This window comes from Corylus avellana, chromosome 11, assembly GCF_965113065.1.
Source record: "Corylus avellana chromosome 11, dhCorAvel1.hap1.2, whole genome shotgun sequence".
Classification (NCBI taxonomy): Eukaryota; Viridiplantae; Streptophyta; class Magnoliopsida; order Fagales; family Betulaceae; genus Corylus; species Corylus avellana.
The window spans coordinates 2952679-2974415 of NC_142500.1; the positions used below are offsets into that span (position 1 = coordinate 2952679).

A 21737-nucleotide genomic window follows, 5' to 3' on the forward strand; every position below is an offset into this window, starting at 1 on the left:
ATTCTTTGAGATATGTAAAACATCAAGCTCACACTTTGTATTTGTTTTCACCCATTAAAAAAAAAAAAAAAAAAAAGGTTTATTATTTTTTTATCTTTTCAAATAAATCTCTTTAGATCAATAATTTATCAAATAAATCTTTCTTTCATATTTTGTTAATTTTCTTAACTAAATGCTTGTAAAAGATCAATTATACCCCTATATTTTTTCTTTCGACACGATTTACAAATTCGATATGAAATTAGTGGGTTATAGCGAATAAGTCTAACTGTTTAATTAAATAAATTGAATTAAAGATATGAATAATGGGTCATACATTAATCTTGGCTGGCCAACACATTGTAAGGGGTGTTTTGTCTCTCAAGTTTTCTAATCTTGATCCCATTCCAAAAGATTTGCTACTTTGAAATTTAAGCCTTGTCGGCTCTATCTCTTTCAAATCTCTAACTCTCAAGTCATAAATTCTCTAGTCTCAAATCTCGATCGCATCCGCGAGTCAGAAAAATTATGGGTTAGTCATCATGGGTGTTTTGCATAGAACTAGTGATCAGAGCCTACGATTGAGGTTTATTGCAATTTCAAACAAATACAGGGCTTATAATTTAAAGGAATTATGGGCCCTACAATTCTAACTTTTATGACCATTCATTCAAAATGAATGACTTCAATTGAGCTACGTAAGCCTTTAAAGAGAGGGGGGACTTTACCTACCCCTTGAATTGTCACCCTTTTTAGAATGTCTCCCTAAAATTTAAAACCTCTCAACTTAGTATATCTAACTTTTAATTTTTTTTAAATGTACCCTCTTCCATTTGGATTTTCCATTAAATCCAACAAAATAAAAAATCCAACAAAATACCCCTCTTTTTTTAGGAAAAATATTTAAAATTTCTTATAAAAATTGAGGCATGGATATTTTTGCAAATATTGTTAAATTTGGACCAACGTCTTTTTTTGTCTTAAAAAAAATGAGGGTGTTTTGAAAAAAGTTAACAGAAAAGTTAATGGAGGAGTGAGATTGTAGACAATTGAAAGATATATACACTAAATTGAGAGAAATTGAACTTTAATGATACATTGCAAAAGTGATAATAATTCGGAGGATAAAATAAAGTTTTTCAAAAAAACAAAAGAACTAGTGGGTGGTTGGACCACCACTTAAAGTGGTCAGCCACCACCTTAAGAGTGGCCGCCCACCATATTACTTTTTGAGGGGATGGTCGTACCACCCTCTAAGCCATCGGTGGGTGTTCACACCACTCCTTGAGTTTTGGATGAGCTCTTTATGGTACAATTTTATTTTTGAGCACAAATACTTTGCAATCAATGTGTCAATATCTTAAAAGTAAGTGAAACATTGTTAAAGATGACAACAAAAAGTAAAGTACTCGGTCTCATCAACGAAAATCCTAAATAACTTGTCACAAGTACAGCAAACAAGGATATAATTAATTGTTCTTAAACGCAATAAAATCAACGCTTTCGCCTTTTGTTTACATTGAAAAACCAAGGCAACCTTCATTTCTATGGTATTGCAGAATAGTAGATTCTTTTAGATCCCTATTAATCATTTGCCAAACTTAGTAACACAAACAGTGTATGACCCTTAGAAATCAATTCCTTTCACAACCTGTTACAAGTAGGAATTCATGGTTATAGCTACGACATTAATAACTAGTGTAAGGGAAGTTAAACTAGGTTTCTAACTAAAAGAAAGAAAATCTAGTTACCTTGTAATTATAAAGAATAATTTCATCATCTTTTTTATATTCATCCTTCAAGTCTTCGACAATGAAATCATTATGAATTGGTTGGGGCACCTACATAAAGTACAAGAAAAACTTAGATAACAATGAAAATCTAATAATATAAAAAAATTAAAAAATTCATAATATATTTTCTCTTATGTTGGATCAGAGATTATTGGGGATCAATATGCTAAATCGAAAAGGAAAAAAAATTACATGCTTTCGTTGTATCATTTAAAGATCGGGTTTCTTGTTGACAAGTATTCCTTTTTCTACAAACTCCTTTAATGTTACTGAAAACCTCTCAAACAATATAAAAAATAAAAAAATAAAAAATAAATAAATAATAATAATAATAATAAGAGAATCTTGAATTCCATAGTCGCTTATAATTTAATCCAATTACCTTCTATGTCCTCCTGTATACCAAAAAGTATAACATGATATTAAATTATTAAACAAGTCTACCTTTAGAGAGAAAACAAAGCAATTATGAACTGTAAAAAGAAAATTAAATCAAAAAAACATCTTCAACTTTACCAAACATTTGCAATTAACTTCATTAAGGATATCTATAATTTGAAAGTAGTCAATTGTTTGCAATTGAAGCCATCCCATAATGGTGCTCCTTATATCCTAGATCATAATAAATATTCAAAATTTACCACAAGACTATTACATAATGCAAATGAAAGACTATTATATGAAGCTCGTAATTTGAAATTCAAATTATTGCAAAGCAAGTAAACGAAGTGAGATATAGTAGCATTTTACCTTCCCTAAATAATTTTTACAAGGCCAAACTTAAGTCGACGAATGCAAAAACCTGGAGCATAATAGCTCAAAACCTACAAAGGTAAGAACATAAACAATAATCAGATATATGCAATGGGTAATAAATTCCTGTAAGTTTATATCTTTTACCCTTTATGTTATTTATCTCACCCGTAGTGTTACAACAAGACTTTCGAACCGTATTGCGCCTAGATGATAAAAAAAAATGTGGAGGATGAGACTTAATCGTCAAATCTTTTGATGAACATGATTCGAACAAATCATTTGGCAGTAACTGTAAAAAACATTTGTACACATAGGAATATTTACAAAGGTAAAAAATGATCCACATTTCAAATGTTTGGTATTTATAATAGAGCAACTTCCACAATATCCTAACTGCATAATTGCATTTTGTTTTTGTGCAACTATCACTCCCACCAAAGCCTCCTAATTAGCTAGATCTCCTCTTCATACTCAATGGATTAATTGATACATTTTGCAAAATAAATAACATTAATGCGGTAACTACTTATATACATGCAACTTTAAGAAGCAAAAAAAGACACATGCATAAGTTATACATACCTTGATCTTGTCTTCAAACTACAAGTACATAACGATAGTCCTCTGAATAAATCAAACATTAATGTTATAGATACACTAAAAACTATAGTATATAGCGAATTCATTTCAATAATGATTTTTTGAGCTTACTGGGACTGGAATAAGTTTCAAATATTCCAAAATATCAATTAGCATATGTATGACTTGATCTTGAGTAGGATATGAGCTTTTGTTGTTTGCAGGAGTTATTGACACTAAGCGAACACATAAATAAGAATTCAATTGAACTTTACACTTAAAAAAAATACAAAAACAAAAAGACAATAAGTAAGTATACTCAAGTATCTTTTTACTAATTGTACTCCCTTCGTTGTAGAAATCTCAAATATGATTTCTCTTGGAATCCTCCCCCTATTCAGTGTTGAGAGAAGTAGAAAAATCCCGCAATCAATTAAAAGGATTTTTAGAAACAAATTTGATTTTAATCTCATATCAAATGAATGAAAACACAAAATGATATTGAATTAAATCATTTTTTTTTAAAAAAAATTGCTAGCTCACGTACCCATATTAATCCAACTCAGGATGTTTTGTGCAAATCCATCTTCATCTGATAAAAGATACTTCAAACGCTCTTGGGAAATGTTACTTGTTTTAGACAAATAAGGCTTAAAGGGCCCAAACATTTGGTCCCAAGTAAAGCGACATAGCTTAGGATTTAATTCTGTGACACAAATATCATTTTTGTACATTCTCACAGATTCCATCAAAGAGTTGGAAAATACATTAGCTCGTCCATGTGTCCAATAGACTTGGATACGTTTCTCGTCAATGATTTGCTTACAACGTTCGATAATGTTCCATAATTCCTTTGAAGTTGTTGTACTGTATGATGGACCTACAAGCTTTTCAGACAATACGGCACAACCAAGTTGAACCACAACGGGTAGCCATCCTCTTTCTTGTAAGTCAAATAAAGCTAATTCTAACACTCTTGCCTCAGCCTCCACTATATTGGGTTTTTCATTTTCAATTTTTATAGCTTTTGCACACCGTAAAAGATGTATGCCACGATGGTCAAAGAGAACATATCCCAAGAAAACATATTGTTCTGAAAGACTTGCATGTGTGTTAATTTTAAATTTTTGCTTCATTGTTGGAGGTGACCATCTTACAAATTTAACCATGGAAGAACGTTATGAAAAAAAAGAAAGAAAAGAAAGTGAGCCTATGCTTCTAATTTCTCATATTTCACCTTATGTGTTTTTTTATATAGCTTGAACTAAATAAGAAAATTAAAGATTATACCTGGTTGAAGTATGGAGTCTCTTCTGAGGCTGTTGTTTGCCAATAACTTTCTATAATGACATGCTGTTGCAACGACTGTCTCGATGAACCGGATAACCTTGTGAATCTGTATTAATATTAATAACAAAAAAAATCTGTCTGATTTTCTGAATTAAAATTTTGTATACAAAAATCATATGTTTACAGTTTGTTCATCCTATTACTTTACTGAGTATGTACGTGAGTATAAATAGAATACAATCAAAACTAAACTCCTTAATACATGGAGTTACTTCTATCTAGAAAACTGAAATACAAAATTCAAATACATATAAAATATAATCTATACATTTGAATTCTCAATATTATCTCTGCTTTGCTGTGATTGATGTGTTTGAATTTCTGTTGCATCATACATAGAATCTTGCTTAACCTTACGTATATCACGTAACTTCTGAGAATTTGATTTAGTAGACACATGCATATATACAGTGTTTTTGTGAATTAAAATATATTCTAATTAAATAAATCCTATATATATCTACGGAAGTTTTGAGGTTTGTTTTACTTGTACGCTTGTGTCACTGAATTTGAAAACACCATTAATCTTCCAGCATTATCATTATTCTCTGAGAATATGTGAATTTCAAACCTTGTGAGGGTAGTTTAAAGTAAACTAGGTTAATCAAACCTGTCCAAAATGGGCTGTTTGGGACATCTAAAAGAAGAGAAAACAAACCCTAGCCCTAGAAGCATAATTATTAGGTTTACAAATACGAAGCAGAGATGGTAAAGCAATGGTGATGGTGATCGAAAAGCAAAGCAAGGCTTGGATTGTAGCTTACCTCTGTGAAAACGTTGGGTCTCATTTTTCTGCGAAACTTTTGGTCTGTGTCGAATTCTCCAAAGTCCAAAACTTAAACCGGGCTCGGGTGCGTGAAACTAGATTAAGAGGAAAAGAAAGAGAAGGAATCTCTTTCTTCTCAAAGGGAGAGGCTTGCATGCAGTAGACAGTTTCCGCTGGGATTTATTTTTTAAGGGTTTTTTAACCCTAAAGTGTAAGGTAATTTAAAAAAAAAAAAAAATAATAATAATAATAATAATAACGGGAGTTGATGACAAGTGTGAGGCCGCAGTTTTCCTCTGCATTGGTTGAAATCTGGAGGTGGTTGTAAGTTGGATGATGTAAGAAGAAAGGGGTGAATGAAGAAGAAATTCAAAATCTATATATTTTCCAGCAAAATTGCTTTGAACTTTTTTGCCTCATTCCCATTCTTCCACCGTCCCATTCCCCTTCTTCTTCTTTGTGCAAAAAATCGTTTTGCTTGTGGCTCTGGATGTGTTGTGGGTGATCTTCTCTAGCGTGGAAATTGGTGCTGCAGTTCAGGGTTTTAATCCAGTAGATGTCATGATTTTCGGATTCAACTCTTCTAGAAGGAGGTTGTGAGGTTTTGTTGCAGAAGAGAATTGGGGTTTCTACTCCCCCGAGGAAGAAAACTTGCATTGTAAATGATATTTCATCCTCAAGGAGCTTCAAAACACTTCCATAGTCTTCTTACTAGAGATAAACTTCAAAAGAATGCTGCAGAGGTGCAGAGGATAAGCAGTGTAATAATTGATTTTGGGTATGGTGAAAAAAGAGAGAAGACGGCTTGGGGTTTGGGTAAAAAAAACAAAAGAAATTGACGAGAGTTAAACGTGAGATTTGACGGTGTTTTTTTCTTTTTACTTACGTTATTAGAAAAGAAATCTCAACGGTAGAGCAAACTACCGCAGATATGCGGTAGTTTGCTCTACATATCTGCGGTAGTTTGCACTACCGCAGGTAAGCCAAGTCCCTTCACAAATATCAATGCATAAGTCATATGTATATACATATATATAAGCTTCTACACAACCAATCTTGCCATAGGTGTTTTATATGGAGTATAACTATATGTATATCAGTATTTGCCAAATCTTTTGCGACTTCTGAAGATATAGATCTAAAATATATTTTACCACCATAATGCATATGTTTGTTTTCTTAAGGAACAAGTAGAAAAACAAACGCCAACTTATCGCACTCATTAATTAATATATTTTCCATATATACTGATATATACACAATTCTTGGAATTTTATAGATTTTCTCAAATCTCAATGACTTGGATTTTACCAAAAAGTTAAATGACATTTTTGAAGGGCGTTTTTGTACACTTAAAAAGTAAAATGATAAAAATATCCTTCAAATATAACTGATTGAATATTCTCAAGTTCATTAGAACTTGAGAGAATTCACATCTTTCACCTTCTCTACTTTGGTTTTTTTTTTTTTTTCTTCATTTTTATTAGTAAATCTACATTGCTGGAGCAAAATAGAAAAAAATGATTATACCTGGCTGAAGTATGGAGTCTTTTCTAAAGCTGTTGTTTGCCATTAGCTTTCTGTAATGACATGTTGCAATGACTGCCTGCATAAACCGGCTTAGCTTGTGAATTTGTTTTAGTATTAATAAATAAATCAATAAAAAAAAAATTAGTCTAATTAGGCTAAGCTGTTTTAGTATTTATAGATAAATAAAAATTAGTCTAATTTATTGAATTAAAATATTATTTCAAAAAATCTATATCTATAGTTTCTTCCGTGTAATGATTTTTTTTTTTTTTGAAGTTCCGAGGATTTGATTTGCTAGCTAGAGCCTATAGGCATGCATATATTGTGTGTGAATTAATATATAGTGTAAAAAATATATTTCTACAGTATCTTCCTCCATTTTACATAGTGTCACTATTTTTGTTGAATTGCACATGTACAACATTATCAGTATGGGAATAACTTCAATTCGGTCAACGCAAAAAGGAGGGGTTTTCTGCCCACCACTCACAAGCTGACACTTCAACTTTGCACACAAACTCAAAATGAGAACAAAACACCATATTATTCCTCTCACATTGATTTGCTGCCCACCGCCGCCCCGAAAACGCCGCTTCCGCTTCTACCCCTTTGGGGTGGCCGCCACCCCGTGGCCTGGGGGTGGCGACGCAGGCCACCCCATATGGCCTAGGGTGGCCGCGCAGGCCACCCCAGCCAGATCTGGGGTGGCCTGGGAGTGTCCGCGCCGGCCACCTCGTGGCCTGGGGGTGGCCGCGCAGGCCACCTTGGCCAGATCTGGGGTGGCCAGCGCGGCCACCCTGTGGTCGGGGGGGGCACGCCAGCCACCTAGATGTGGCTGGTGGTTCCTCGTTTCTGCCCTCATTTTTTTTTTTTTTTTTTTTTGTGGTTTTGGTGTTTTGTTCTCATTTTAAGCTTTTGCATTTTTCTTAAAATGTTGATGTGTCATGTGGTGATTGGTGGGCAGAAAACACATGTTTTTTGCCACAACTGTATGGCAGCAGCTCTCTATCATTATTCTCTGGGGACGACGAAAATGGCTTCCCATAAAGAGTGTCAGAGCCTGTGAATTTCACACAAGTACGTAATTTACAACGAACTAGGTTAATCAAACCTGTCGAAAATGAATGATTTGGGACATTTAAGGCTCTGTTTGTTTCGGAGTAAACTGTTTTCTATCGTAAAATATTTCATATTAACCTATAAAATGCAATTTTTAGTCACAACATAAAAACACTAATATACAATAATTTAAAAACTCAAACTAAAAATTATATTTAATTAAAATATACAAATTGACTAACAAACTAGACTAATCTGGCGATTCTGGGAAACCAAACCGTTATATTGTCGAAAAGAAAGAGAAATGTTGGTTCAATAACAAAACGCTAACCTTAACCCTAGAAACATATTTTGTATGGTTACAAAATACGAAGCAGAATGGAAGAACCAAAAATCAAGAACAAGGTTTGGATCGTAGCTTACCTCTGTGACACTGTTGGTTTCATTTTTGTACGAAATAAGGAGAATATCTTAAGTTTTGTGAGAATAACAAGTTTTGCTTTAACTTTGAGCACTCAACTAAAGAGGAATGCTATATATTCTCGTCATTAATTATCACACATCACTCTAAACCCTATAAGCCGTAGACCTTCATGATGTCATTATATTTATTGCTCATCTCCAATATCAAGTTACTTATATTTTTATAAGTAACTGATCGAATACTAAGTTAATTTGAACTGGAGAGGATGATGTTGTGTAATCTTTCTCAATAAAAATCAATCTCCATGCACCCATATAAATTTTGAAACAATAAAAAATAATGGATTAATGATTTATAGCATTAATCCTCAACCAATCGGCATATGCTCTCAAATCCTCTCAAGTCCAAAACTGAAACCGGGCTCGGGTAAGAAAACTCAAATTCATTAATTTGTGCCTACACCAAAAAAGCTACCGCCTAAAAAAATGGAGAAGGTCTTGATCCACTTCAATGTTATGATGAACAATAGCCAATTGCCCAAATTAGGACTACTCATTGGGCGGCAGACGAACACTACTCATTAGACTTCGTTTGGTTTGCGAAATGCGTATTCCATTAAGAAAATAAATAGTTATGATTATGAATAGAGAATGGTGGAATACAATAATTATTCATTTTTTGTTTTTGGTTTGGTGACAATATATGTGTTTTCATTGGAATTTATTAAAATATATTATTTCCTTTGTTAGAATATTTTATATTTCTCTTATTTAATTTGTAATGTAGAGTTTATTTATTTCCTTATGTATTTTAGGGTTTTATTTTTAATTTCTTGTTCACTACTCATTTCCTCTCTATAAATAGAGATCTATGTAACAGAATTGAACCACAATTACAAAAATACCCACATTATTGTTTTCTTTTTTAAAAACTCAAATTAAAAAAAAAAACTAGACTCCCATCTCTCAATGGACTTCGTCATATTCCTTTTTTTATTTTTTTAACATGTCCACACAGGGGAAGGAGGAGGGAGGATTCGAACTAGTGACATCCGCTTCATAAGGCGTGGTTTACTGCCGATTAATATACCCCTTGGGGACCACTTTTTGACTTCGTCATATTCTGCATTAGCATCATTTCAATATTATGACTATTTTGCCAATCAAAATTACTTGTGAGATTATTAAGCTACTACTCTGGATACCTTTTTTATCACCACCTTAAGGAACCAAACATCGCTATTTATGTGAAATAATCATTTTTTCATAATTTCATTTAATAAGGACCTATTCTTAGACTCCAAAATAGGATTTTTTTCAGTTCATTTGAAGAGACAAAAATACCTCTCCATTATAAATAACTGGATATTATCGAGTTCAAATGAATTGGAGAGAATCATAATTCTAGTCTCCTTGCAACCCGTAGCAGCCTCACTCAACTTTCATGCTCAGGCGCGGGGATTCCACTCAATGTCCCATCCCCTCCGCCTCTGCGCGCACCTACTACTGGGCTGGGTTTTTTATTTGATTTCTTTTTATGTATTTCTATAGCCTTTGTTATGTTTATGTGGGCTTTTCTTTCGTAGTTGCTTCGGTTTTCTGTAGCATTTTTTGTGGGTTTGTTTTCCCTAACAACAGATCTTGTTATGTGTTCAGCAATGCCTGCCCCCTTAATCTCTCCTCTACGTGGTTGTTGGTACCTAGCAAGAGTACTGATAGTGTTGAAGCGATAAAGAAAGATAAATGCAAACGCTTAGTTAAAAAAAAATTCCGATTTCTGGCCAAGCAATCCATATATACAATGACACATTAAAAAAAAAGAAAAAAGAAAAAAAAAAAAACAAGATTTTTATCTATGCAGACATCAAACAATCTGCTTAGAAAATTGCAAATGACTGGAAGAAGTTGTTGCCTATTTTTCATGTCATTTTTATTATTTATTTAAGAAAAATGAATCAAATTCTTCGATTTAAATTCTTGGTAAACTCAAGTTTTAAATTTGCATAATTAGATATTGAGGTCTAAAAGATGTAAATTGGCTAAATTGGCAACCAGACATATTGTAGACCGTGTATGGAGGGATGAGGTACACGATTGTATTTGTGATATTGTTCAAGCAGAGCAAATTGCTTCAGCTTGATTTTGATGAATGAGAAGCGAATTATTATTTTCAAAAATAAAATAAAATAAAATAAAATAAATTTAATCTATATATATCTTCCTTAAAATACTGATGTCCCTTCAAACTACCGAAAGACGTCAATCTCCCTTTATTAGCCCTATTCGACCCTAAAACCGAACAGCCACCATGCTAAAAATAGTTCGCTCGATCGTGGATACAATTGGCAAGGTGAGTTATTTATTTTTTTGTTATTTTTCCTGATTTTTGAGTATGGTGTTATTATGGTCAAATTTGGAGTTGATTGATCTAATTGTTACATTGGCCGTATCAATTCTTTTCTGATTGTGTCTTCACTTGCAAAATTTTCAATTTTTGTTTTTTTTTTTTAATCAACGGGATTCTTTTGTTGGTTTTTTACCCTACGTTTGGATGCCGAGGAAACGGAGAATGAAAACGGCTGGAAAATATGGGAAAACATCTTGATCTAGGGTTGGTTGTTGGGTTGAGAATAAATGATTGAAAATCTCTATGGTGCAGTATAATATTAGTGATGTTGATATTTGTTTGACACCAGTATTTCTTATTATCATTTAGTCTCAAGAAAATAAATTGTTTGAATTTTCAGATTCTCGATAAGCTTTCACCCAAGTTCCAATGAATATGAATAAAGCTCTGACTCTGAGCAGGAGGGTTGGGATGATAGAATTGTGTAAGTTTCAGATGAAATCGTATATTTCTCGTCGTTTTGGCACATATATTTATACTTCTATGAAACCATTCTTAGAAATTAAAGAGCCCCATATGCGCTTACTTGGTCCATGGCCTTCTGATGGAGATCTAGTACCTGTTACTAGATATTTAACCCGTATCACACAACCTTTAGACCTGTGGGAGAAAAGTTACTTCAAACCTCTCCCGATATCCGCAGGAAACTCATGTGTGGATCTTTTCTTGTTTGCGGGTCCTAGTATCTGCATTGCCCGTACTTATTATCTATTGGATTTGGCTTGGAACCACGACTCCCTGACCACTTTGAAAATTATCCTCTATATGCCAAAAATACCTATGCGTAGAGCTCATCAGAGTTTCCACCATCCTCTTTGTTGGCTTTACCATAAGCATTACAAAACCTTAGCATGCAACCTAAGGTCCTTAGCTGATTGTGGATATTTGAAGCATTTGCCTTTACTTCTTCTTCAGTTGCTGCAAAGTGACACAAAATCTGAAATTAATTATTGGATTTTTGATAGGGAATCTTCAAATGGCATTTTCCTAGATGCCTACTATGGGGACGATGATTATCGTTTTATATACAATGAGATATCAGATCTCTTCAGTGAGTTGCTAAAGTCTGATCTTGAGTTCTAAAAATTTGGGGATCTTCATAAAATCAGCCTCACAGCTAAGTTTTGCCCCTCCCTTAACACATTTTTTGATTACGCAACACTTATGTGTGAGAGCATCGCCAGAAGGCTCTTTCCCCAAGATTTAGATCAAATATACAAGAAAATTTCAGAGCCTCATTATCCTTACAGAGTTAGAGATCGTCTACATAAAGAAGTCATTGTCCCGCTTCGTAGAGCTCTAAACTCGCGCTAGTCTTACATTCCAGTCGGGGAGGTTCCCATACAGGAGACTCGTTTGACACACAGTAAAGACACACAACATAATGAAGCTCTTCTAACATGCACTAGAGAAAGAAAAATGAATTTCAAAAACCGTCATGTAAGGAAATATGCAAATACAAAGATCCCAGTGGAAGAATTACTTCCTCACAAGATCTTGTGTTCTCTTTACGATGGCAGTTGTGCCGAACTTGCTAATTTACAATGGAAGAAAATGATCGAACACCTCACAATGAAAGGGAAGTTTACAAATTGTCTTGCATGTTGCGATGTCTCACTTAGCATGACTGGGTTTTGTACTACGTACAGTTAGCATTGCACTCGGGCTTCTAATTTCAGATTTGAGCCAAGGCCCATGGAGAGAAAAGATTATGACATTCAGCCATGATCCTCGGCTTCAAAAGATTGAAGGAATTGATCTACAAAGTAGGACTGATTTCATGGAGACCATAATGGATTGGGGATTGGAAATAGATCTTCGAAAGGTGTTTCTTCACATCTTGGAAGTTGCAGTCAAAGAAAACATTGATAAAGACAAGATGGTGAAGACAGTTTTTGTGTTTACTAGTATGGAATTCAATGAAACTTGCTGCCATGATAATTGGAATATTGATTATCAGAAAATTAGAAATAAGTTTTATAAAAATAGATACACCACTCTGCCTGTTATAGTTTTCTGGAACTTATTAAGACACCGCCACGGCTTCTCCTCTGTAAGAGACTTTAATGTCTTGAAGAAATCAGGTTATGACTTTGGGTTAGGTATAGTGCCGAATGGGCCTCAAGGGGTAATTCTGATTAAAGGCTTTTCAAATGAATTATTGAGATTGGCTATAGAGAATAATGGGGTTATGAACCCTAACGCCATCATGGAAATGGTCATCTCTGACAAAAGATATGAGAAAGTCGTGGTTTGCGATTAACAAGAGAAGCTGTTAATTATATTTGCTCTTATTTTACATACCCGTTTTACTAATGGTAAAATATTTTATTCATTATCAACATTATGGTTGTTAATTTGGGTGGATTTGCGGTTTTGAAATAGATAAGTAGATGAAAAATTGCTTTCTTGGTGAAACATGCAAATTCTCCTTTCTTCATAGTTTTGGTCCCATTCTTTAATTACTCGTCCTGCAACCACAACGAAAAGGTATGTCAAACAAGTATCACTTCACCTTAAATCTCTTATCGTCCTAGAAGCAATCGAGTAAGCTGTAAAACAAATTAAAAGCATTCTTAAAATTAATTTGCTTCAAAGTGGGAGCAAACTTGAGCAAAAGACCAAGATGAGGGAAGTGTTTCCAAATAACATCAACAACTAAACAAAACGCATCTTAGCACGGAAACAATTTTACAACTTGATTTGGATAGATCTGCCTCAAGAAGCCATAATATTTTGACCAAAAAAAATCAATCATAATTGGAATTATTGTAAACGGATAAAGCATCTTAATTTGTTGGTCATGATAACTATACTTATCGCATATTTAATTACTTGTTCTAATTTTCTTTTAGCAACTATTCTTAATCTCAATCATTGCCAACTAACAAGTTTGAGACTTTGAAACAACTAAAAGAAAAGAAGAGAATTTAACTTACTTTCTCATGCTTTCTTGGTAGCCAAAATAGATACAAAAAGACGAAAAGAGAGACAAAATCGAAGCATTACCTCCGCCATGACTAGTCCGATGAGAGAAAAGCAAAATCTCGCCTTTAATGATGTGAAAATGGGAGTAGAATACATTAAGAAAGAAGAAATGAGGAGAAGCGCATGAAGGGTCACTCCTAAAATTAGGGGTGAGTATCAGTCAAAACGGTCCGGTTTTGGCTCTTATCGGTTATTAACCGATAATTTTCGGTTAAACGGTTTCTTAACCAATACCGAACCGATAAGAATTTTAACCGAAATTATCGGTTATAACAGTACAGGGTTAAACGGTTCGGTTAAACCAGTTAACCGATTATAAATCTCACATTCTTCAGTGTTCTCTACTTCTCTAACCTCCAAGCACCAAAAGGCAAAAACTCTTACCTGAATTGAATCTTTGATGCTAAAAGAGACGTATGTGAAAGTAGATAGGGGCGGATGTTGCGAGAACTAGAAAGAGAAAAAAAAAAAAAAAAAAAAAAAGGGAAGAAACCCATTCTTCTGCAATGGTGAGAAGGAAAATAAAGAAAAACAATGAGGAAGAAAGAGTCTGTTGCGTGGGAGGAGAAGAAAAAAAAAAAATGTGGCGTGGGAATTGGGAAGAGAAGGAAAATAAAGAAAAACAATGAGGAAGAAAGAGTCCACTGTGTGGGAGGAGGAGAAAAAAAAAAAAAAAAAAAAAGAAATATGTGGAAGAAAGAGGAAGAAAGAGTCTATAGGGGCTTGAATCCACAACTATGAGGATTTGAGCCTTGTGCTCTAGTTCCCTACAAACTGAACTAGACTAGTTTTGTTACTAGCCTTCTCCCATACCGGTTCTTATCGGTTAAAACGGTTAACCGATAACAAATGGTTAATCGAACCGAACCGAACCGATAAGAATTTCGGTACAAAATTTTTAACCGATAAGAATATCGGTTAAATGCTTACGGTTAATATCGGTTTGGTCGAAGCCGGTAGACGGCCGGTTAAACGGTAACGGTTAATCTGCCCACCCCTACCTAAAATCAATACCATATCAAACAATCAACTGATAAAACATTTAGCCAAACGAACAAAATAATATTTGCCATCATTCAGAAAATTAAAAATTGTAGAAAAGCATATGTTGCTTCAATTGCTTGATTTCACCAATCAACTGCTTTTCATCTCGCAGAGGCAAGGTCTCATGTTGAATCGCGTGTTCCATATTGCGTATCTGCATACGAGCAATAAATTGAAAAGATAAGCATATTTGCTTACAAGAAAACAAAATAAAATAGATCATAGAAATTTCCCCAATCAGATATCTGTAGAAAAAAGAGAAGTGTCTACCCTGACATCAATATCCTCAACAGAGATTGCATTCTTCACTCTTTTTAATCTTAGATTGAACAGAATCCATCTCCTGGAATTTGAACCTAAGCAAGTTTCTTGCAGCTTTCTCTTACGATAAGACAGCTTCAAAATTATCACCTTTCCCGGCCGTGGCCAGGCCACCCCCATGGCCAAAGGGGCTAGCCAGCCACCCCCAAGTGGCCAAGAGCCACCCCAAAATTTTTCAACTTTTTTTTTAAAATAATAATAATAATATTTTAATCTTTTTAATTTTTTTTAAAAAAATTAATTATATGACACGTAGCGACATTTGATTGATGTTGACGTTGCATTTCATTAAGTTTCGGACGGAATTTTAACGGAGGTACCATTTTGGTTTTTATGAAAACTATAGGTACCTTTTGTGATAAAAATGAAACTCTAAGGGAAAAAAAATAAATTCTTGAAACCCTAGGGGCAAAAGAATATTTCAACCTTTAAGAAAAAAGGGCTGCAAAACTCACTTGCTCGTAACAACTGAAGATGCAAGATTCACTTCTTCAAGACAGGTTACCCATGCAACTCTCTCTCTCTTAAGTTGTTCAATTTTTTGTATTATTTGAACAACTTGATACCATAGTATACCAATCCATCATAATATATGGTACTTACATTAGCATTTTATGACAACATGGAATTTCTGCAACTTCTTTGAGACAGATTAGCCTTACAAATTGCAATCCTCTCTTAAGTTGTCAAATTTCTTTATTATTTAGACAACTTGATTCCATAGTATCCCAATCCATCATTATATATGGTACTTACATTAGCATTTACGACAAGAATGCATGTAATGTTTTTTAATAAGTTGTACGCAATAAATCTTGATTTTGATGTAATACTAACATGAAACATTCGCAAGCCAATGACTAGCAAACTTCCATCCATGTGATGATATTTAGTATTAATGCTATACATAACCATTCTATCACCACCATCATCCTCTTGAAGCCTATGCGGTGTGGTCTCTGATAGCATTCGGTGCATGAAGATTAGTGTTTTTTTGCTGAAATTTTTTTTCGACGAGTCCCAGACAGGTCTTGAGCGAGTCTTCGGCAAGTCTTAGGCAGGTCCCGGGTGGGTCCGGTTGGGTCTCAATCAAGTCCCAAGCAAGTCTCGGGCAGGTCCTAGGAAAGTCCGAGGGGTCTTGGTCAAGTCTATAGCGGGTCCCAGGCAGGTTCGATTGGGTCTCAATCAAGTCTCGGGTGGGTCCTGATCAAGTCTCGGGCAGATCTTGGTTGAGTATCGGGCATGTCCGGGTTGATCTCGTTCAGGTCTGGTCAGGTCCTGGCAGGGTCTTGAGCAGGTCCTGGGCGAGTTTCGATCAAGTCCCGGGCGGGTCTTCTGCAAATTCGGGTGGGTCCCGTTTAGGTCCGGTCGGGTGTCGGGTGAGTCCCAATGAGGTCCCAAGCTGGTCATGGGCGAGTTCCGGTCAAGTCTCAAGCAGGTCACGGCGGGGTCTCGGACAGGCCCTGGTCAAGTCCCAGTGGGTTCTTGGACGGGTCTTTGCAGGATCCGTCGATTTGAGGATGAGTTGATCAAAGTCGAAAAATGCTACCATTTTTTGAAAATTAAAGAATAATTTTTAGTCAAAAGGAAAATATTTTTTGTTGACCGTTATTTTACATCGCAGTAAAATGCGAAAATCATTTTCTGAAAACCATTTTAATTCAAAAGAAATGAAGCCTTAAAACAATCTTAATTGCCCATATTATAATCATAGATATGTGGTACTTTCACTGTACCGCATAGAAGCTAAATGGGTAAAAGAATCACAAGAGGAAAAAAAAAAATTTCCCAAGTGAAGACACAATAAAATAATAATAATAAAAAGAAAAAAGGAAACTACTCACCTTTAGAATTTGATCCTCAGCGAAATATCTCGGATCTTATTGTGAAGAAAGATGAAAGTTTTTGTTAGGGTTGAGAGAGAAAGCCGGTGGGGTGTTCGGTTTTAGGAATTGGGGGTGAGGTTATTTTTATTTTATTTTTTATTTTTTGGAGTAAACAATCCCGCTTGCATACTGCGACTGGACGGTTGAGATTCAATTTCGTATTTTCTTTTTAACTCAAACCACGTGGTAGAGAAAGTTTAGGCAAAAAAACACCTTTTTAACATGGTTTCGATGGAAAGACACCCACGGGCCACATCTATTTCTGTTTTTTAAGTACATATAATATATCTCGATTCTCACTTACAAAATAATATATATATATATATATATATATATATATATATATATATATATATATATATATTCGTTAAATTACTAAGTCCATTCAAACTGCCGAAAGATGCAAATCTCCCTTAATGGCAAAAATATCGTTTTTTTTTTTTAAAAAAAAAGTACATATATTTTCCTTAAAAGGCTAATGTCCCTTCAAACTACGGAAAGATGTCAATCTCCCTTTAATAGCAAAAATATATTTCATCCCCTATTAGCCCTCTTCGACCCTAAAACCAGACAACCACCACTCTCTCTCTCTCTCTCTCTCTCTCTCTCTCTCACACCCAACGAAGAATTTCGTCTTCTTCACAATCAGATCCAAGATAGTTCACTCGTGGATCCAATTGGCAAGGTGAGTTATTTATTTTTGTTATTTTTTCTGATTTTTGAGTATGGTGTTATTATGGTCAAATTTGGAGTTGATTGATCTAATTGTTACATTGGCCGTATCAATTATTTTCTGATTGTATCTTCACTTGGAAAATTTTCAATTTTTTTTCAATCAACGAGATTCTTTTGTTGGTTTTTTACCCTACGTTTGGATGCTGAGGAAACAGAGAATGAAAACGGTCGGAAAATATGGGAAAACATCTCGATCTGGGGTTGGTTGTTGGGTTGAGAATAAATGATTGAAAATCTCTATGCTGCAGTATAGTATTAGTGATGTTGCTGTTTGTTTGACACAAGTATTTCTTATTATCATTTATTCTCAAGAAAATGAATTGTTTGAATTTACAGATTCTCGATCAGCTTTCACCCAAATTCCAATGAATATGAATAAAGCTCTGACCAGGAGGGTTGGGATGTTAGAATTGTGTAAGTTTCAGATGAAATCGTATATTTCTCGTCGTTTTGGCACATATATTGATACTTCTCTGAAACCATTTTTAGAAATTAAAGAGCCCCATATGCGCTTACTTGGCCCATGGGCTTATGATGGAGATCTAGTACCCGTTACTGGATATTTAACCTGTATCTCACAACCTTTCGATCCGTGGGAGAAAAGGTACTTCAAACCTCTTCCGATATCCACAGGAAACCCATGTGTGGATCTTTTCTTGTTTGCGGGTCCTGGTATCTGCATTGGCCGTACTTATTATCTATTAGATTTGGCTTGGAACCACAACCCCTTGACCACTTTGAAAATTATCCTCTACATGCCAAAAATACCTATGCGTAGAGCTCACCAGAGTTTCCACCGTCCTCTTCTTTGGCTTTATCATAAGCATTACAAAACCTTAGCATGCAACCTGAGGTCCTTAGCTGAGTGTGGATATTTGAAACATTTGCCTTTACTTCTCCTTCAGTTGCTGCAAAGTGACACAAAATTTGAAACCAAGTATTGGATTATTGATAGGGAATCCTCAAATGGCACTTTCCTAAGTGCCTATCATGGGGATGACGATTATCGTTTTATATACAATCAGATATCAGATCTCTTCAGTGAGTTGCTCAAGTCTGATCTTGAGTTCTTGAAATTTGGTGATCTTCATAAAATCAGCCTCGCAGCTAAGTTTTGCCCCTCCCTCAACACATTTTTTGATTACGCAACACTTATGTGTGAGAGCATCGCCAGAAGGCTCTTTCCCCAAGATTTAGATTTAATATATAAGAAAATTTCAGAGCCTCATTACGCATATAGAGTCAGAGATCGTCTACGTAAAGAAGTCATTGCCCCGCTTCGTAGAGCTTTAAACTCGCTCGAGTCTCACATTCCAGCCAGGGAGGTTCGCATACAGGAGACTTGTTTGACACACAGTAAAGACACACAGCATAACGAAGCTCATCTAACATGCACTAGAGAAAGAAACATGAATTTCAAAAACTGTTGTGTGAGGAAATATGCAAATACAAAGATCCCAGTTGAAGAATTACTTCCTCACAAGATCTTGTGTTCTCTTTATGATGGCAGTTGTGCCGAACTTGCTAATTTACAATGGAAGAAAATGATCGAACACCTCACAATGAAGGGGAAGTTTACAAATTGTCTTGCATGTTGCGATGTCTCACCTAGCATGACTGGGTTTTGTACTACAGTTAGCATTGCACTCGGGCTTCTAATTTCAGATTTGAGCCAAGGCCCATGGAGAGGAAAGATTATGACATTCAGCCATGATCCTCGGCTTCAAAAGATTGAAGGAATTGATCTACAAAGTAGGACTGATTTCATGGAGACCATAATGGATTGGGGATTGGAAATAGATCTTCGAAAGGTGTTTCTTCACATCTTGGAAGTTGCAGTCAAAGAAAACATTGATAAAGACAAGATGGTGAAGACAGTTTTTGTGTTTACTAGTATGGAATTCATTGAAACTTGCTGCCATGATAATTGGAATATTGATTATCAGAAAATTAGAAATAAGTTTCATGAAAATGGATACACCACTCTGCCCGTTATAGTTTTTTGGAACTTATTAAGACATCGTCACAGCTTCTCCTCAGTAAGAGATTTTAATGTCTTGAGGAAATCAGATTATGACTTTGGGTTAGGTATAGTGCCAAATGGGCCTCAAGGAGTAATTCTGATTAAAGGCTTTTCAAATGAATTGTTGAGATTGGCTATAGAGAATAATGGGGTTATGAACCCTGACGCCATCATGGAAATGGTCATCTCTGACAAAAGATATGAGAAAGTCATGGTTTGCGATTAACAAGAGAAGCTATTAATTATATTAGCTCTTATTTTACATACCCGTTTTAGTAATGGTAAAATATTTTATTTTCATTATTGACATTATGGTTGTTAATTTGACAGGATTTGAGGTTTTGAAATAGATAAGTGGATGAAAAATGGCTTTCTTAGTGAAACGTGCATTTTCTCGTTTCTTCATAGTTTTGGTCCCATTCTTTTATTACTTGTCCTGTAACCATAACGAAAAGGTATGTCAAACAAGTATCACTTCACGTTAAATCTCTCATCATCCTAGAAGCAATCGAGTAAGTTGTAAAGCAAATTAAAAGCATTCTTAAAATTAATTTGCTTAAAAGTGGGAGCAAGCTTGAGCGAAAGACCAAGACGAGGGAAGCGTTTCTAGATAACATTAACTACTAAATAAAACATATCTTAGCAAGGAAACAATTTTACAACTTGATTTGGATAGATTTGCCTCAGGAAGCGAAGCTGTAATATTTTGACCCATAAAAAATCAATCATGATTGGAATTATTGTAGACGGATAAAGCATCAGTGTTGGTAATTAGGTCTGCATGTTTATCATGATAACTATACTTATTGCAGATTTATTTACTTTATTTCTAATTTTTCTTTAGCAACTATTCTTAATCTCAATCACTGAACTAACAAGTTTGAGACTTTGAAACAACTAAAAGAAAAGAAGTGAATTTAACTTATTTTCTCATGCTTTCTTGGTAGCCAAAACAGATACAAAAAGACTAAAAGAGAGATAGAGACAAAATCGAAGCATTACCTCCACCATGGCTGGTCCGATGAGAGAAAATCAAAATCTCGCCTTTAATGATGTGAAAATGGGAATAGAATAAATTAAGAAAGAAGAAATGAGGAGAAGAGCATAAAGGGTCACTCCTAAAATCAATACCATATCAAACAATCTACTGATAAAACATTCAGCCAAACAAACAAAATAATATTTGCCATCATTCAGAAAATTAAGAATTGTAGAAAAGCATTTATTGTAAGCACATGCATAGTTCACAAAATATCCCCTTTAATTGGCTGAACCCATAGACGATACAACAACAAAAAAAACACACACACATACACAAAATCTTCTTTTTAACACCTCTTTTGGCCATTTAATAGAAATTTAAAGAATTTTTTACACCCATAACCCCATTTGGTTTGGATTCCAAGGACAGCAAAATTTCACAAAAAGAATCAATGTTCAATCGCCCAAGGATTACCTAAAGAAAAATTTCAGCCTAGAACTCTATCCATTTAAGAGAGTTATATATTACCATATATTGAGAATTGACCTTTTTATTTTTTCAAAAATACAGGCATTATATGCTCCTTTCACTCCGTTTACTCTTCCTTCATAATGAGCGGAGAGTAATGTAAAACAACGAACTCACCCAAGACAAACCATGCTTTCCCTCAACACATTTATCTATTTAAAATAACAAATTCACATGGAAAAAACTAAATAAAATATTATAAACAATGAACTCTCAAATGTGATGTGGTATATAAAATTATCATTGAATTTCGATCTATTAGCGATTTTAAAAGTAACATTATATTTAGGAAGACTCAAGGAGTACTCCTTATATTATTACACATTGATTAGTTCTCGTTTCTTTCTCTTTTATTTATTTATTTTTTTTCTGTTTTTTAATGTGATTCGTTTAGAGCTGCATTTTATGTCTGTTGGTGTGCGTTTTATGTTTTGCTCATATGGATTAAATGGGCTGAGTTGTAAATGTAAAGTAGGTGTAGTGGGCCGTTTTCAGGAACAATCTTGTGCACAATACAGTCCAACTCAAGCCTCCCATATCCATCAACTTCATTTCCTCTACTTTTGAGGCCCACATTTCGACTTCGCA

General features: G+C 34.6%; 1 protein-coding gene and 1 pseudogene across 1 annotated transcript; one reads left to right on the plus strand and one right to left on the minus strand.

The window, feature by feature from the left end:
• Positions 1 to 1982: 1982 nt before the first annotated feature.
• LOC148582992 (uncharacterized) lies at positions 1983 to 8258 on the minus strand (annotated as a pseudogene).
• Positions 8259 to 17549: 9291 nt separating this feature from the next.
• Positions 17550 to 19990, plus strand: LOC132165192 (uncharacterized). The gene is made up of 2 exons (XM_088511944.1): positions 17550 to 17566; positions 17953 to 19990. The coding sequence occupies exon 2, from the start codon at positions 17982 to 17984 to the stop codon at positions 19863 to 19865; it is 1884 nt and encodes a 627-aa protein (XP_088368070.1). The 5' UTR covers positions 17550 to 17566; positions 17953 to 17981; the 3' UTR covers positions 19866 to 19990.
• The last annotated feature ends 1747 nt before the right edge of the window (positions 19991 to 21737 follow it).

What these genes read in the sequence shown, in the direction of transcription:
- LOC132165192 (XM_088511944.1), top strand. Translation starts at nt 17,982, where the DNA reads ATGAATATGAATAAAGCTCTGACCAGGAGGGTTGGGATGTTAGAATTG.